The sequence below is a fragment of the Triticum aestivum genome, chromosome 1A, assembly GCF_018294505.1.
Source record: "Triticum aestivum cultivar Chinese Spring chromosome 1A, IWGSC CS RefSeq v2.1, whole genome shotgun sequence".
NCBI lineage: Eukaryota > Viridiplantae > Streptophyta > Magnoliopsida > Poales > Poaceae > Triticum > Triticum aestivum.
In genome coordinates this window covers 2,647,424-2,666,150 of record NC_057794.1, presented here as the reverse complement: position 1 = coordinate 2,666,150, position 18,727 = coordinate 2,647,424, and the positions used below count along the sequence as shown (strand labels likewise).

The following is an 18,727-nucleotide window of genomic DNA, read 5'->3' as shown; positions in this document are numbered from 1 at the left end:
TGAAATTCGAAGGTCCACAAGGACACGTTCCGCACCAGAGTGGTACGGCAACCCTGTCTTAGAAATCATGTTGTTAGACAACCGTGAACCTTCGAACTATGAAGAAGAGATGGCGGGCCCGGATTCCGACAAATGGCTGGAAGCCATGAAATCCGAGATAGGATCCACGTATGAAAACAAAGTATGGACTTTGACTGACTTGCCCGTAGAGAGGCGAGCCATAGAGAATAAATGGATCTTTAAGAAGAAGACAGACGCGGATGGTATTGTGACCATCTATAAAGCTCGGCTTGTCGCTAAGGGTTATCGACAAGTTCAAGGGGTTGATTACGATGAGACTTTCTCACCGATAGCGAAGCTGAAGTCCGTCCGAATCATGTTAGCGATTGCCGCATTCTATGATTATGAAATATGGCAAATGGACGTCAAAAAGGCATTCCTTAATGGTTTCCTTAAGGAAGAATTGTATATGATGCAGCCGGAAGGTTTTGTCGATCCTAAGAATGCTGACAAGGTGTGCAAACTCCAACGCTCGATTTATGGGCTGGTGCAAGCATCTCGGAGTTGGAACATTCGCTTTGATGAGATGATCAAAGCGTTTGGGTTTACACAGACTTATGGAGAAGCCTGTGTTTACAAGAAAGTGAGTGGGAGCTCTGTAGCATTTCTCATATTATATGTAGATGACATACTTTTGATGGGAAATGATATAGAACTCTTGGACAGCATAAAGGCCTACTTGAATAAGAGTTTTTCAATGAAGGACCTTGGAGAAGCTGCTTATATATTAGGCATCAAGATCTACAGAGATAGATCAAGACGCCTCATAGGTCTTTCACAAAGCACATACCTTGATAAGATATTGAAGAAGTTCAATATGGATCAGTCTAAGAAGGGGTTCTTGCCTGTATTATAAGGTGTGAAATTGAGCTCAGCTCAATGTCCGACCACGGCAGAAGATATAGAAGAGATGAGTGTCATCCCCTATGCCTCGGCCATAGGGTCTATTATGTATGTCATGCTGTGTACTAGACCTGAGGTAAACCTTGCCATAAGTTTGGTAGGAAGGTACAAAAGTAATCCCGGCAAGGAACACTAGACAGCGGTCAAGAATATCCTGAAGTACCTAAAAAGGACAAAGGAAATGTTTCTCGTTTATGGAGGTGACGAAGAGCTCGTCGTAAAGGGTTACGTCGACGCTAGCTTCGACAAAGATCTGGAAGACTCTAAGTCACAAACCGGATACGTGTATATCTTGAATGGTGGGGCAGTAAGCTGGTGCAGTTGCAAGTAGAGCGTCGTGGCGGGATCTACATGTGAAGCGGAGTACATGGCAGCCTCAGAGGCAGCACATGAAGAAATTTGGGTGAAGGAGTTCATCACCGACCTAGGAGTCATACCCAATGCGGCGGGGCCGATCAAGCTCTTCTGTGACAACACTGGAGCTATTGCTCTTGCCAAGGAGCCCAGGCTTCACAAGAAGACAAGGCACATCAAGCGTCACTTCAACTCCATTCGTGAAAATGTTCAAGATGGAGACATAGATATTTGTAAAGTGCACACGGACCTGAATGTAGCAGATCCGTTGACTAAACCTCTCCCTAGAGCAAAACACGATCAACACCAGAATTCCATGGGTGTTCGATTCATCACAATGTAATTAGATTATTGACTCTAGTGCAAGTGGGAGACTGTTGGAAATATGCCCTAGAGGCAATAATAAAAGCATTATTATTATATTCCCTTATTCATGATAATTGTCTTTATTCATGCTATAATTGTGTTATCCGGAAATCATAATACATGTGTGAATAATAGACACCAACACGTCCCTAGTAAGCCTCTAGTTGACTAGCTCGTTGATCAACAGATAGTCATGGTTTCCTGACTATGGACATTGGATGTCATTGATAACGAGATCACATCATTAGGAGAATGATGTGATGGACAAGACCCAATCCTAAACATAGCACAAGATCGTATAGTTCGTTTGCTAGAGTTTTTCCAATGTCAAGTATCTTTTCCTTAGACCATTAAATCATGTAACTCCCGGATACCGTAGGAGTGCTTTGGGTATACCAAACGTCACAACGTAACTGGGTGACTATAAAGGTATACTACGGGTATCTCTGAAAGTGTCTGTTGGGTTGACATGGATCAAGACTGGGATTTGTCACTCCGTATGACGGAGAGGTATCACTGGGCCCACTCGGTAATGCATCATCATAATGAGCTCAAAGTGACCAAGTGTCTGGTCATGGGATCATGCATTGCGGTACGAGTAAAGTGACTTGCCGGTAACGAGATTGAACGAGGTATTGGGATACCGACGATCGAATCTCGGGCAAGTAACATACCGATTGACAAAGGGAATTGTATACGGGGTTGCTTGAATCCTCGACATCGTGGTTCATCCGATGAGATCATCGAGGAGTATGTGGGAGCCAACATGGGTATCCAGATCCCGCTGTTGGTTATTGACCGGAGAGCAATCTCGGTCATGTCTACATGTCTCCCGAACCCGTAGGGTCTACACACATAAGGTTCGGTAACGCTAGGGTTGTAGCAATATGTATATGCAGTAACCCGAATGTTGTTCGGAGTCCCGGATGAGATCCCGGACGTCATGAGGAGTTCCGAAATGGTTCGGAGGTAAAGAATTATATATAGGAAGTGCTATTTCGGGCATCGGGACAAGTTTCGGGATCACAGGTATTGTACCGGGACCACCGGAAGGGTCCCGGGGGTCCACCGTGTGGGGCCACATGGGCTGTAGGGTGTGCGCCTTGGCCTACATGGACCATACGTGTGTTGAACGCGGAGGTGCCGTCCGTTCGGTGCTAGGATCTCCGGTGATTTGGATCACGTCGAGTACGCCTTCCTCATCCCGGTTCTTTGAACGCTTCCGCGCGTGATCTACAAAGGTATGTAGATGCAATCCAATCACTCGTTGCTAGATGAACTCATAGATGGATCTTGGTGAAACCGTAGGAAAATTTTTGTTTTCTGCAACGTTCCCCAACAAAGTGGCGCCCCAGCCCACTTTGGGCTGGATCCCTTCCCACTTCAGCCCATGGGGCCCTCCGGGATAGGTGGCCCCACCCGGTGGACCCCCGGGACCCTTCCGGTGGTCCCGGTACAATACCGGTGACCCCGAAACTTGTCCTGGTGGCCGAAATAGCACTTCGTATATATAATTATTTACCTCTGGACCATTTCGGAACTCCTCGTGACGTCCGGGATCTCATCCGGGACTCCGAACAACATTCGGGTTACTGCACATACATATCCCTACAACCCTAGCGTCACCGAACCTTAAGTGTGTAGACCCTACGGGTTCGGGAGACATGTAGACATGACCGAGATCGTTCTTCGGTCAATAACCAATAGCGGGATCTGGATACCCATGTTGGCTCCCACATGCTCCTCGATGATCTCATCGGTTGAACCACGATGTCAAGGATTCAAGCAACCCCGTATACAATTCCCTTCGTCAATCGGTATGTTACTTGCCCGAGATTCGATCGTCGGTATCCCAATACCTCGTTCAATCTCGTTACCGGTAAGTCACTTTACTCGTACCGTAATGCATGATCCCGTGACCAGACACTTGGTCACATTGAGCTCATAATGATGATGCATTACCGAGTGGGCCCAGTGATACCTCTCCGTCATACGGAGTGAAAAATACCAGTCTTGATCCGTGTCAACCCAACAGACACTTTCGGAGATACCCGTAGTATACCTTTATGGTCACCCAGTTACGTTGTGACGTTTGGTATACCCAAAGCACTCCTACGGTATCCGGGAGTTACACGATCTCATGGTCTAAGGAAAGGATACTTGATATTGGAAAACTCTAGCAAACGAACTATACGATCTTGTGCTATGTTTAGGATTGGGTCTTGTCCATCACATCATTCTCCTAATGATGTGATCTCGTTATCAATGACATCCAATGTCCATAGTCAGGAAACCATGACTATCTGTTGATCAACGAGCTAGTCAACTAGAGGCTTACTAGGGACATGTTGGTGTCTATTATTCACACATGTATTACGATTTCCGGATAACACAATTATAGCATGAATAAAAGACAATTATCATGAACAAAGAAATATAATAATAATCCTTTTATTATTGCCTCTAGGGCATATTTCCAACATCTTCTACCTCAGATCCGAAGGCAAGATCTTTGTTGCCAAGAATGGATCCTTTCTAGAGAAAGAGTTTCTCTCGCAAGAAGTAAGTGGGAGGAAAGTAGAACTTGATGAAGTATTACCTCTTGAACCGGAAAAAGGTGCAACTCAAGAAAATGTTCCTGAGGTGCCTGCACCGACTAGAGAGGAAGTTAATGATGATGATCAAGATACTTCTGATCAAGCTCCTATTGAAATTCGTAGGTCCACAAGGACACGTTCCGCACCAGAGTGGTACGGCAACCCTGTCTTGGAAATCATGTTGTTGGACAACGGTGAACCTTCGAACTATGAAGAAGCGATGGCGGGCCCGGATTCCGACAAATGGCTGGAAGCCATGAAATCTGAGATAGGATCCATGTATGAAAACGAAGTATGGACTTTGACTGACTTGCCCGTTGAGCGGCGAGCCATAGAAAATAAATGGATCTTTAAGAAGAAGACAGACGCAGATGGTAATGTGACCATCTATAAAGCTCGGCTTGTCTCTAAGGGTTATCGACAAGTTCAAGGGGTTGACTACGATGAGACTTTCTCACCGGTAGCAAATCTGAAGTACGTCCGAATCATGTTAGCGATTGCCGCATTCTATGATTATGAGATATGGCAAATGGACGTCAAAATGGCATTCCTTAATGGTTTACAAGAAAGTGAGTGGGAGCTCTGTAGCATTTCTCATATTATATGTAGATGACATACTTTTGATGGGAAATGATATAGAACTCTTGGACAGCATTATGGCCTACTTGAATAATAGTTTTTCAATGAAGGACCTTGGAGAAGCTGCTTATATATTAGGCATCAAGATCTATAGAGATTGATCGAGACGCCTCATAGGTCTTTCACAAAGCACATACCTTGATAAGATATTGAAGAAGTTCAATATGGATCAGTCTAAGAAGGGGTTCTTACCTGTGTTACAAGGTGTGAAATTGAGCTCAGCTCAATGTCCGACCACGACAGAAGATATAGAAGAGATGAGTGTCATCCCCTATGCCTCAGCCATAGGTTCTATTATGTATACCATGCTGTGTACCAGACCTGATGTAAACCTTGCCGTAAGTTTGGTAGGAAGGTACCAAAGTAATCCCGACAAGGAACACTGGACAGCGGTCAAGAATATCCTGAAGTACCTGAAAAGGACTAAGGAAATGTTTCTCGTTTATGGAGGTGACGAAGAGCTCGTCGTAAAGGGTTACGTCGACGCTAGCTTCGACACAGCTCTGGATGACTCTAAGTCACAAACCGGATACGTGTATATTTTGAATGGTCGGGCAGTAAGCTGGTGCAGTTGCAAGCAGAGCATAGTGGCGGGATCTACATGTGAAGCGGAGTACATGGCAGCCTCGGAGGCAGCACATGAAGCAATTTGGGTGAAGGAGTTCATCACCGACCTAGGAGTCATACCCAATGCGTCGGGGCCGATCAAGCTCTTCTGTGACAACACTGGAGCTATTGCACTTGCCAAGGAGCCCAGGTTTCACAAGAAGACAAGGCACATCAAGCGTCGCTTCAACTCCATTCGTGAAAATGTTCAAGATGGAGACATAGATATTTGTAAAGTACATACGGACCTGAATGTAGCAGATCCATTGACTAAGCCTCTCCCTAGAGCAAAACATGATCAACACCAGAATTCCATGGGTGTTTGATTCATCACAATGTAACTAGATTATTGACTCTAGTGCAGGTGGGAGACTGTTGGAAATATGCCCTAGAGGCAATAATAAAAGGATTATTATTATATTTCCTTGTTCATGATAATTGTCTTTTATTCATGCTATAATTGTGTTATCCGGAAATCGTAATACATATGTGAATAATAGACACCAACATGTCCCTAGTAAGCCTCTAGTTGACTAGCTCGTTGATCAACAGATAGTCATGGTTTCCTGACTATGGACATTGGATGTCATTGATAACGAGATCACATCATTAGGAGAATGATGTGATGGACAAGACCCAATCCTAAACATAGCACAAGATCGTATAGTTCGTTTGCTAGAGTTTTTCCAATGTCAAGTATCCTTTCCTTAGACCATGAGATCGTGTAACTCCCGGATACTGTAGGAGTGCTTTGGGTATACCAAACGTCACAACGTAACTGGGTGACCATAAAGGTATACTACGGGTATCTCCGAAAGTGTCTGTTGGGTTGACACGGATCAAGACTGGGATTTGTCACTCCGTATGACGGAGAGGTATCACTGGGCCCACTTGGTAATGCATCATCATTATGAGCTCAAAGTGACCAAGTGTCTGGTCACGGGATCACGCATTACGGTACGAGTAAAGTGACTTACTGGTAACGAGATTGAACGAGGTATTGGGATACCGATGATCGAATCTCGGGCAAGTAACATACCGATTGACGAAGGGAATTGTATACGGGGTTGCTTGAATCCTCGACATCATTGTTCAACCGATGAGATCATCGAGGAGCATGTGGGAGCCAACATGGGTATCCAGATCCCGCTGTTGGTTATTGACCGGAGAACGATCTCGGTCATGTCTACATGTCTCCCGAACCCGTAGGGTCTACACACTTAAGGTTCGGTGATGCTAGGGTTGTAGGGATATGTATATGCAGTAACCCGAATGTTGTTTGGAGTCCCGGATGAGATCCCGTACGTCACGAGGAGTTCCGAAATGGTCCGGAGGTAAATAATTATATATAGGAAGTGCTATTTCGGCCATCAGGACAAGTTTCGGGGTCACCGGTATTGTACCGGGACCACCGGAAGGGTCCTGGGGGTCCATCGGGTGGGGCCACCTATCCCGGAGGGCCCCATGGGCTGAAGTGGGAAGGGATCCAGCCCAAAGTGGGCTGGGGCGCCACTTCCCCTAGGGCCCATGCGCCTAGGGTGGGGGAAACCCTAAAGGGGGCCCCCCCTTGCTTGGGGGGCAAGCCCCCCCACCCCTTGGCCGCCGCCCCCTGTAGGAGATTGCATCTCCTAGGGCCGGCGCCCCCCTAGGACCCCTATATATAGTGGGGGGGAGGGAGGGCCTCTCACCTTTTCCTTTGGTGCCTCCCTCTCCCTCTCCAACACCCCCTCCTCCTCCATAGAGCTCGGCGAAGCCCTGACGGAGTACTGCAGCTCCACCACCACCACGCCGCCGTGCTGCTGCTGGAGCCATCTTCCTCAACCTCTCCTTCCCCCTTGCTGGATCAAGAAGAAGGAGACGTTACGCTGACCGTACGTGTGTTGAACGCGGAGGTGCCGTCCGTTCGGCGCTAGGATCTCCGGTGATTTGGATCATGTCGAGTACGACTTCCTCATCCCCGTTCTTTGAACGCTTCCGCGCGTGATCTACAAAGGTATGTAGATGCAATCCAATCACTTGTTGCTAGATGAACTCATAGATGGATCTTGGTGAAACTGTAGGAAAATTTTTGTTTTCTACAACGTTCCCCAACAGCTTCATGTCGGCAAAATAGTTGATTCCTGTAGTGCCATGATGCATACAAGGAGGATTCCACAAGACATGGCGCACGACAAAGGTTCCTCTAAATCCTAGGCCTTCGGTGCATTATATAAACCAAGGTCGGCTAGTCAATAGACGATCTCATATTCAGAAGAACAACCATTATCCTAGTCACCTAGGGTTTAGTTTGTCTGATCTCATGGTACATCGACTCTGTAACCATCATATACATGCATTTCAATATAATCAAGCAGCATGTAGGGTTTTACCTCTTCGAGCCTGAACCTGGTTAAACATCCTCTCCTAGATCCATAGTTCGGGACCCCCACCCGAGATCTGGCGGTTTTGACATCGGCATTAGTGCTTTCATTGAGAGTTACGCCGTGAGATCGGCGAAGGATCAATGGCTCGCCTGCAGATCGACTACGACGTCGGCATATTCGTCGCCGGCTTGACTAGTCGCCTTGGCTCGACATCCATGGATCTCGGGGGCTCACATCAAACACGTATCTGCCCTCACCACCTTCTCTAGGTTCGCTTTGACGATTCCTTCGTTGGAATTATGCAGAATTGAGTCTCCAACAACCTTGTAATATTTAATCGCATTCCGAGAGGAATCTCTGGCGATCTCCGATATACCGGAGCCATGTCGAATCTGGACGAGTTCAGGGCAAGGAGTCCAGCGTCCAGTTCGGACATCGTTTATAAGATCCAATTGTTCATCGCTCCAAAGTTTCTATATCGACCACCCTCAAAATTTCATCTCGATCTGACTGTTCAAACTCCAGAAAACTTCCGCTGAGTGGATCAATTTTTGGATATGTTTTCTAGGCGAATACGAATCCGACCCGAGTTCATCTTTCTTCATGAACGTGATGTTGGACAATCTTTTTGAAGGGATTTCTTTCTAGGGTATTGTGTGTTGCTCTCAAACACATTCCCGCGAATTTTGAGTCTTTTCCAAGGCAATCTTCACCATCTCACCGGTGTCAAACCAACTTGATAATGTTGCTCCATTGTTGCCGACCTGCGCTAGATAGGTCGTCCCTACATCGAGCCGAGGTCATCTTCATCGGATCATCACCCCGGTGAGCCGATCCAGAGTTGGGCATCGCGAAGGCTAAATCATCACCAACATTGTTGCCCCACAGATTACACGGAGCGGGCACACCGGTGTCGACCGCGTCACAACCTCCGACCTGCGTCGGCATCGCTGCGACATTGCTTCGTCAAGCCGATGTCCACCATGCCGACCTGCTTCGACACCTCGGCTGGCATGGCGGCTACAACATCAACATACCGACCTACTCTGTCACCTCGGCTGGACCGGGGACTTCGCCATCTCTTCATCAACCTATTCCGGGGACTTTGGCGTCATCAGCCGACCAACTTCGTGACGTTACCTATACCGGGGGTTTTGCCTTGCTGCATCGACCGTGATGCATCGCCACTTCATCAAGTCGAGCTCCTCGCTCGGTCACCTCAGACTTGGGGACTGGGACGTCGGACAGACCGAGGACTACGTCTTCGTCCTGCCAGAAGCCCGAACCTCATCAACAACACCGAGCACATTAACCAGCTAAATTGTTTCCCTGCTCAGTTTTAGTAATTTTTAATTCTTGTTTAGTTCGGCCAAACATTATATTTATGTTAAACAAAAAATTACATGTTAAAAACTTAGTTTATCAAAAACATTGTTTGTCAAAAGACTTCTTTTACCCAAGTTAACCAGCGGCTCTTAAATTTGTATGAGCCGTTTTTATAATAAGTGCTTTTTTCTAAGTCATTGCAAAGTATTTTTCTACCTCTCCTTTCTCGAATTGAGTGTGTGGTGAATAGTCGGATATCCTTGTTTCTCTCTAAAAGCCGCTCGAGTTTAGTTCGCTAAACTGGCCTGAGAAGCACTGCACCTTCGGGATAGGAGGTTAAAGTCGAAGGCTGACCCGCTTGAAGTCTTGAGATCGAATGTGTTATGTTAAAGCACGATAAAGAACAAAATAATTTTAAGACCAATGTTCGGATTGGCACCAAACAAACTTGAGTTACTTCGGACCTAAAGTTTTCGCACAATTGTTTTTGATTTTTAGAGCTTATAACACTTTTAACCTATTTTATATTTTCCTTTCAGGAGGTGCGACATCCTGTTGATCGAGGTGTTCTGCGTGATGGTTCTGACTGGGAAATATTTTTCAACCCGCAGTTCGGCATCTCTCATGTCAAGCTACACCTCGTTGTTATCAAAACACATTCAATTGATGAAAGAGTTATCGAGGAGATTTGATCCTCAGGTTTGTTGACCGCACCCAACTTGAGTCTTGAGGGCTACTGGCTATATATATTGGCAGAGAATAGATTGCACCAATCGAAAAACTCTGCAAAAAATCAGCCCAAGACCAAGGTGGTGCACCACCTCAGAAGCAGTCCGGCATAAAGCTCGAATGCAAGTAGCTGGCTCCATAGAGGGCATTGCCGGCATTAAGCTCGCCTGAACTCCTAAAGAGTTTTCAAGGAATGATGTAATTTATGATAACTCAGATGCAGATCGGCGTTGGAGCTCAACTGCAAATAGACATCTCGGATGCAGATTGGCATTTGTACTCGGCTGCAAAAAGACACTTCGGATGCAGTCCGACATTGTAGCTCGGACGCAAGAGGACACCACCGCATGGGAAACACTTCAAACCCAAGGTGTGGTGTAAGAAATAACAAGGCAGTGATAAAGGCCGAAGTCTTAAAGGCCTTCTCAGATGCCCGACATGTGAACTCTTTGGATTTAGCTCGGGAATCCTAAAGATCGATGGGACGATATGTTGAACCAGTTTTCAAGACCGATGACCGAACATGAAGAACAATTCGAAAGAATCAAGGAGCGTCCCCAACATCAAGACCGTTTCCGGGGGCTACTGACGGTGTACTGGACTAGCTGGTACTCACCACGTCGTCTCCCGACCAGGTGGATTGGGTCGTGGAACCCCATGGCAGGTCACTCATGGGCCACTTCGGGCAGCCCATGACGCATAGCAGGAGAATTCCATAAGACTTCGCGCACGAGACAAGGACTCCTCTAAATCCTAGGCCTCTGATGCATTATATAAACCAAGGCCGGCTTGTCAATAGAAGATCTCATATTCAGAAGAAGAACCATTATCCTACTCACTAGGGTTTAGTTGGTCTGATCTCGTGGTAGATCGACTCTGTAACCATCATATACACTTCAATATAATCAAGCATGACGTAGGGTTTTACCTCTTCGAGAGGGCCCAAACCTGGGTAAACATCACCTCCTATTCCCCGTTGATCCAACATCCACAGTTCGGGACCCCTAGCCGAGATTCGCAGGTTTTGACACCGACAGTCCTGCCGAGGCGTCTCTCTCACCAAAAGATGAGAAATCTGCTTTTTTTATCATGCAAGATTTTGCCGAGGCGTACATGAACGGTTATCAATGGTCTGTTTTGTCTCCAATTTAGCTATGATGAGGTGTTCATTGTTATCCGGGTCGGTGTCGGTACGAAAGAAAGATGGGTCGTGTGCTATTGATTAAGGTTGCACCCTAAATAGCATTTCCAAAATATTTAACCGTAAAATAACATCATATTCATATTCTACACATTTATCTAATCAAATATAAAAAAAATAGAGTTTGGTTTTAACCGTAAAAATACTATTTGTTCTATATGGACTGCGGGTTAATTATAGAAACAACATAGGGTTGTATGATGAAACACAAAAATGATATGTTTTCGGTCACAGAATGGTGGAGTGTTGGTTATTTACCTGAAAAGGGAGGGGGTTTCTGTAAAATAGTAAAAACAGTTCATTTTTTCACTTAAACGTGGTACGGTTTAATTACATCATAGACAATGGGATAGAGGCTGCACCGGCCGTCGCACAAGCATATTGACGTCTATTGCTAAAGATTTGATAAAGCAATTAAGGGAACACAATGTGAACCTCTAAAAGGTGCACAACATCATAGACAACTTCTTTGGCTCGGTCGAGAAGGTACCGTTCCCAAAAGAGGACACTCAGGAACATCTGTGGCAATATTTGCCGCGATCAAGCCAACGATGACGCGAGGAAGACTTTGGAGGTCTTCGCAGCATTGACTCCGGGGACCCGAACTTCACACAGTGAGTTTTGGCACACAGTGATGGCAGGGTGAAAAACTTTGATGCGGACTAAGGGCATCTCCAACAGCTGTAAGATAGGTGTTGGTAAATTTGCCACCTAGGACATAGTGATGATGTGGCATGTAATAAATGTGGAGAGAGAGCAAAGTTGTATGTAGAATAACCAACAACCTTTGCACAAGCTCCAAAGTGAAATAGAAAGCAATCACATTTATTTTCTCATCATCTATTGGATATACCTTAGATACAGCCCATTGAAATAGTTGTATGATAGCTTGTTGGTTGATGACATGGACATTTTACCAACAAGACTAACATACAATCTATTGAAGATGTCCTAATAGAAGCAGCGGAAGGCACTAACGGTTCCTCAGGGATGTGATAATCTTCGAAACAACATAAAGGACCAACCTGTATGGCATGCCGTTTGGGCTATTGGTGGTGGTGAACAATCATTTTTAAAGCATTATTATCTTGGCTAGGGTGCTGATATGCTGCTTCATAAATACAATTTGAGGACGACGGGGAACATTAAAGGCGGTGACACCAGAGAAAGAATAAAGTTCAGGTATGGCTGGAATCATAAGTTGTTTCCTTCTGCTCGATTAGTCTGTAAACACCTGCTTGACCGTGGCACCTGTGCAGTTCCCGGACACTTCTAGCTTGGGGTCGACAACGAGCGCTTGGAGCACGAACTTGATGCCGGAGCAACGAGGCCATGGCGTCGCCGAGGTGAGCGGAAATATTGGTTCTGTTGTGCTGTCTGCTGGTTTCCTTACGATTTGTCTGAAACCCATCCGGCTGCATTTCCAGGGAGAGGTGATATAGCCGGAACTCTCTTCTGAGAAGATTTTGAAGCAGGAGCTGGAAGGCAGGGTCAGAGATGGTACCCTTGAACGATTCAGCAGGCCTAACCCAGCTGCCGTCGCGTTGGCCAGCTACGATGGTGTTGACTCTGATGTGGACAACGGGTCACGCCTCACGCGTGATGTATGTGGCCGGAGAGGTTGATTCCGGTGGAGTAGAGGAGGTGAGCAAAGTACACCATCTTCAACAGTTTGCTCTGCTCCCGTTGCTCCCGTTGTGCACACCATCTTCAACAGTTTGTTGTAGTGTGTGTGTGTGCGGTGCTACTCCCGTCGAGTGTAATTACGTCATGATTTATCAAGGGAAACTCTAGTTTGTGCTTGTAAAACCCAGTGGTTGAGTACGCGCACAGTTGCATCTGCATCTCGTTGACAGTAAAAGTTCTTAGAACTAACCAAAATTGTTTTGCATATTTTTACAAGATTGTACTTGTTAGCGATTAATTAATGTTGGCGGACTCGATTAAATATATGCGTGGGTAGTGGTTAGATAGTTGGCAGAGGTCAACTAGAGGCCATTTGGTTTTCAGTTTAATTTTTTTACTGGCGCCGGATTCAAAAAAGTTGTTGCATTTGGAACGGAGACGGCTCAGCCTCGCACAGAAAAAAAGACTGAGCCTTGACCGCAATTTCTGTTCCGCCTCTCCTCCAACAGCTGTGGTTGCATTTAATGCATCCAGGGGCTGGATTTATTTTCTTACTACCATACATCCCTATACAGGGAGGAATACATGGCCAGACACACATGACACATCCACATGCTAGCTGACGGAGAGATTTCAGGAGCATCTGAGCCTAGGTTCAGAGACGAATATTCGCTCTCATCTTATCTATTGTCAATGTAAAGGCTTCTAGTGCTTAAATGGGCTGTAGCCAGTGGCCGATTTATCACATGTTAACATAAAAAAACAAATAAAGGTCCGTAAATTATAATGAAAATAATAGTAGTTAGATTCAAATATTCGTATGTTATTAATAATTTCCCGTGGTTTACAAATATTTGTGTGTTATTACTAAATAACTCGTGGTATACACATACTTGTGTCCATGTACTACCTCCGTCCGGGATTATAGGTCCCATGGACAGTTTAGGTGCGTACGCGTTTACAAGGCCGCTGCCTCGATAGGACCGTGAAAAGTGAAAAAGCTTTCTCAGGGAATGCCTCGATCGCCCCCCGCATCGCTACGTCTCCAGCGGAAAATAATTCTATGAGACCAGGTGAGACCCATCTTGATGAATGACACGTGGCATTCACAAATCACAAAGCATCCACCCCACTCCTCACTTGAAATCAGGGGGGGGGGGGGGGGGGGGGGGGGGGAGGGGGAGATTACATGCTTTGTGATTTGTGAATGCCACGTGTCATCCATCAGGATGGGTCTCACCTGCTAATCGTGAGACCTGGTCTCATATAATTTTTTTCCGTCTCCAGCATACAATTAATTCCTCCATTAATTCCAGTGTTTCCCTGAACAGCTGTGGGCCAATGCATGCGAAAGGGAGCTCGCACATTGGGTCAAGTTATCCACGGGAGAGAGAGAATACTAGTCTCGCGAGAGTACCGCTGCATGCACGCGTTGCCAGCCGAGTTCCAAAGCATTGCATGCAATAATTACGGGCAGTTACATCGCCACTTAGTTTCCGCCTTGGTACCTGAGTTTCGGTCGATCTAAACCCGGACGGAGGTAGTATTGTTTAAGAAAAATCTATGGACTAGCCTCCTGCCACGCTATGGGTTAATAAATAGTTGTGGTATGTAAATAGTAAACTCATGGTACACAAATATCCGTGCGCACACAAAATAAATATATAGAGGTATGCAAAAAAAAGTACTCAAAAAAGTTCATGTAATTTTTAGAAATATTCACCTATTATATAGGAAATACTATTTTAGATATAAGATATGATTGTTTGAAAATATTTAGTAAATACAAACATTTAAAATGTACAGGCATGGATTATATAAGAATCTTCAGTAAATAATTTTTTAGTGAGTACAAACATTTCTATACATGAGTTAATTATTAATACAGCAATTACTATTTGAGTCCAACTTTTATTATTATGACTATAATTTAGAGACTATTGCATTTCTTTAAAACAGTTAACATGTGCTAAATGGGCCACTGGCTGCAGCCCATCCAAGCCTTTTCATTTACATTTCATTAAGCCAGAGGGTCAATACTTAACATACAACCTGGTCGGTGTACCTGTCATCGCAGCTTGTTTTGAAGTTTTTCCTTGCAGGTTCGACTCCAGTTGATTAATATTTTAAATTTAAATTTTCCTTCTATGATGACAGACGGGACCCATGTGGGCTATAAGTGGGCCCCATGCCATGTCAGTCCAATAGGTGCCATGTCAGCACACTATACGTCTACATGTGAGATTAGCACTCGTAGTTGCACACGTCTGCCAGGTTTTATAATCAGTTCGTCGTATTTTTTCAAGTTTAGGCAACAAACTAAACATTCATGGCAAGTTCAGACATCACTGGTGCAATTACCTCTAAAACATACTCTTCTACTTGTTCTATTATAGATTATCCATGTCACATTATTTTCTATGTATAGTAAATTCAGTTGACCAACAATATTGCACGGTACAAACTTTTCCATTTAGAATTTTGATATCATGCACAAGATATAAACTAATAGGCTTACCCAATGCATGGCATAATAAGCATATATTACTCCCTATGTAAACTAATATAAGGCGCTTTAGATGACAAACATAGTGATCTAAATAGAGGGAGTACGTAAGCACGTGACGAACTAGATAACGGTCCATATGGATCTTCATACCTTGGAAGAGGGCGCACCCCTTCGCCAAAGATTGTGGGAATTTATACTAATTTATTTCTGAATGTGACCTACTAATAAAATCCCCGGCCATTGCGAGGAATGTTCATCGTGAAAACTAAAAAGGACATGTTTTTCCCTTGGGAAACTAGAAAGGACGCGCTCCCGGAGGTGTCAAAAGGGTTGTAGGCATGTAGCACAGGGTTTGGTGGCCCACAGGTCCGTTATGGTGTCAAAAATTAGGTGCAAAATGGTCATTCCTTTTGTGTTGGGCAACGTACGTAGGATAGCCTCTAGGGGGACAACGCAACCGGGGCAACTCCGGTCCCGTTGGAGAGGCCTCGTGGAGACAACGAACCGATCTTGGCTCCATGAGTACTCGGATCGAGGATTCGTCTCTCTCCGCAACGTTTGTTCTTGATCTTATTGGAGATACGTCATGCAATGATGAACAATAGTACACTCTATCTTGGCATGCCCCGGCCCCGTCGAACCATGTGATCATGTCTCCGGTTCCACCAAGGCCACGGGGGGCTGAAGCGGAGTTCGCACGAGGGAGACACGCCTTTTTGCCGGACGGCCTTAACAGGTGACTCATGTTTGCCGGGTTTGGATCCCCGTGCCGATCCAACCAATCACACCCAGATCGTTATGAATTTTCATTTCCCATCCAAAGATCCGTCTCCCGTCCGAAAATTTTCAAGCTCCCGTTATTCATAACTTCTTAAATAAACAACTGATGTCATGGAGCTGGCAAGGATACCTTAGATTGTAGGACCAGGGGTACAATGGAATCAACTTGAACCATAAATAGGCTCCAGAGTAACTTGCAATTGTCAGGGGAGATTAAAGTTCCCGCCTTTAGAATCGGCTCCTGGTAATGGTATTCATTCGATTATTTCTTGTTTAGGTAATCAGTAAAAATATATAATCTACGAAGAAAGGAGGTGCTAAGTAAAAACACTGCATCATACCGAATTGCCGATAGTATCCAATTGGCAACTCTGATCAAGTAGTAGGGAACAAAAGTTTTCGAGGGTATCATCGTCTCCATCTAACCGAATTGTCGATTGTTAGAACTAATCTTGATGTTTTGTATCTGCATATTTGTTTTAAGTTTTGCATATAGTGTAGATGGTCTAGAGTAGCTAGTCCGGTGTTGCTTCGACGAAGGCGTACGAAGAAGGCGAGATGCCGAACTACCGTGCGATGCGGCGAGCACGGCAAGATGCCGACGGCAGTGTGAAGCTGCGGTGTTACGTGAGGCAGCAAAGTCGTGTGATGCGACAAGAGCATGGACGGCAAAGCGAACCGGCTGGTTGGATGGACTAGTTAGATGCATGGAAGTGGTTAGCTAGCTTCATGGGTGAGTTTGTTAGTGGCCGGTTGTGATGGCCGGGTCATGCGTGTGTACGTGCTTGTGGCCGGTGAACGTGCTAGTGGGTTAGTGCATGGATGGATTAGTAGCGTGAGTGGTGGGTCAGCTTGTTGCTGAGCTGCGTGTGTATATAAAGTGATCAGATGAATGAGAAAACAAAGAAGCCGTGAGGGCACAAGTGGCAAGATGTAGCACTAGTGTTCACCAAGGAGCAGACCCTCTTGCAAAGCAGTGGCTGTCTTCTCTTTGGTGTATGCGTGTGTGTGTGTGTGGAGTTTCACCATGACCGTGTAGTGTGTGTTCTTGAGAGAGACAAAGAGAGATGGAGATTGAGTTGTGAGAGGCAGCTCAGGAGGAAGAAGAAGCGGTGCTGCAAGGAGAGATGGCGCCAACACCGATAGTATCCAAAGCATCATCATACACTGCACGGAAAGAAGAAAGAACAAGTCTCATCTCCTAAATCACTTTTTTTTCAAATAGACAGTATTAAATTTGACATACTTCATCGCGGGCAGATTCAGTAATTGCTTGTATATCTACTTTTCCATTCCGTACTCTTGACATATCGGCATTGAATAATTTCGTGAACCTGCACATATTGCACCACCATTTAGTCTTCGTGCAATAGATGACCTGCTTTTGACTTAAATGTGGAGCGCAGCTCACCTGTCTTTCATGCGGATTGAGACAGTTGCAGCTTCTTTTGTTGCCTGTGATTCAACAACGCTCCTTCCATGATTTTCCAGCCTTGAAAGCAGTTCTTTCACTGTAGCTTCATCGAGCCCCAAATCTGAAAGACCATATTTAAGATCCGCAACAGCAGCTATTGTCTCGCATACAAGAATCGTTTCAATAACTTCCCAGGTGTTAGATCGAGCTGAACGTAGGATCTCCTTGACTGGTTCTGCTAGAGCTCTTGTAACTCTCCCCGGAAATAGCATGTCCCAGATAAAACAAGGTATCCATTGTTTTGCCATGACAATTATGTCAACATATAATTTGATAAAAGATGAATCCGAAGTTCTGAAGAACCTCAAATCTGCCACAAAGATCCGCCAATTTCGCTTTCAGAGCACGAACTGACTCCACATGAGCGTCCATGGCATGCTTATCAATGTTGGTGCTAACCCTAGTCTAACACTTGTTCTCTCTTGCTTGGACGAAAGGTAGACGAAGCACGGAGGACACGAGGTTTACTGGCGACGTACGCCCATGCCCTACTTTTTGATTGCTGGACTAACCACTGTGCAACAAACACAACACTACCCAGCCAGCTTTGTAGCCCTGGCAACAATGCTGCGCCCACGCTTCCGCCAAGCACGCACGCACGAATGTGGCTGCTTCATGCAAGCGATCCGCTCGACCTCGCGCACAAACGAGCTGGACGCGGGCAGCTCAACTTATCGAACGCACACACACACGCTACTGCCTAACAGCCTAACTAACACTACGAGCGCGCACACACACGTGACAAACGTACACACACAGACACACACGCACGGCCATGACCCAGCCCCGCGGACCAGACCTGGCGCGCTCACGCCGGTCTGCACCGCCATGGACCCAACCTGGCACACTGACGCCGGCCACCACTGTGCTCTGTCATGGCTTATTCCCAACAATCAATGAACCTAAGAAGGCTGATGAACACTGGTTGCTACAAATGGCAATGTCTTTTATTATTCGTTGTTGTATTTTTTTTCTGCCGGAAGTGCCATATTGGTCGCAAATGAGTAAGCAATGTGCTTTTGGAGGTGGGTCTGGAGTCTCCAGGTGCTCCTAGCTAGGACCCGAGTTTGACTTAAGCTTGATAGCCAAGTGTTTGCTCTTCTTGTTGTTGTCGCACCAAGTGTTTGCTGTTCTTGCTGTTATTTGCAAGGTGGTTGCATCCCACCTTAAGCTGATGTTTCTCAAGTAGATGTT

At 45.6% G+C, this 18,727-nt stretch overlaps 1 protein-coding gene across 1 annotated transcript in view; it reads right to left on the bottom strand.

Annotated features, from left to right (window-relative positions):
* The window catches only part of LOC123071326 (protein ROOT HAIR DEFECTIVE 3-like), a 61,251-nt gene that overhangs the window by 27,382 nt on the left and 15,142 nt on the right, over positions 1 to 18,727 (bottom strand). Inside the window, exons 18-19 of the mRNA XM_044494869.1 lie at positions 17,471 to 17,634; positions 17,306 to 17,393 (exon numbers count right to left, since the gene is read on the bottom strand). Coding sequence (XP_044350804.1) covers positions 17,306 to 17,393; positions 17,471 to 17,634 — 252 coding nt within the window. The remainder of the gene's footprint in view (positions 1 to 17,305; positions 17,394 to 17,470; positions 17,635 to 18,727) is intronic.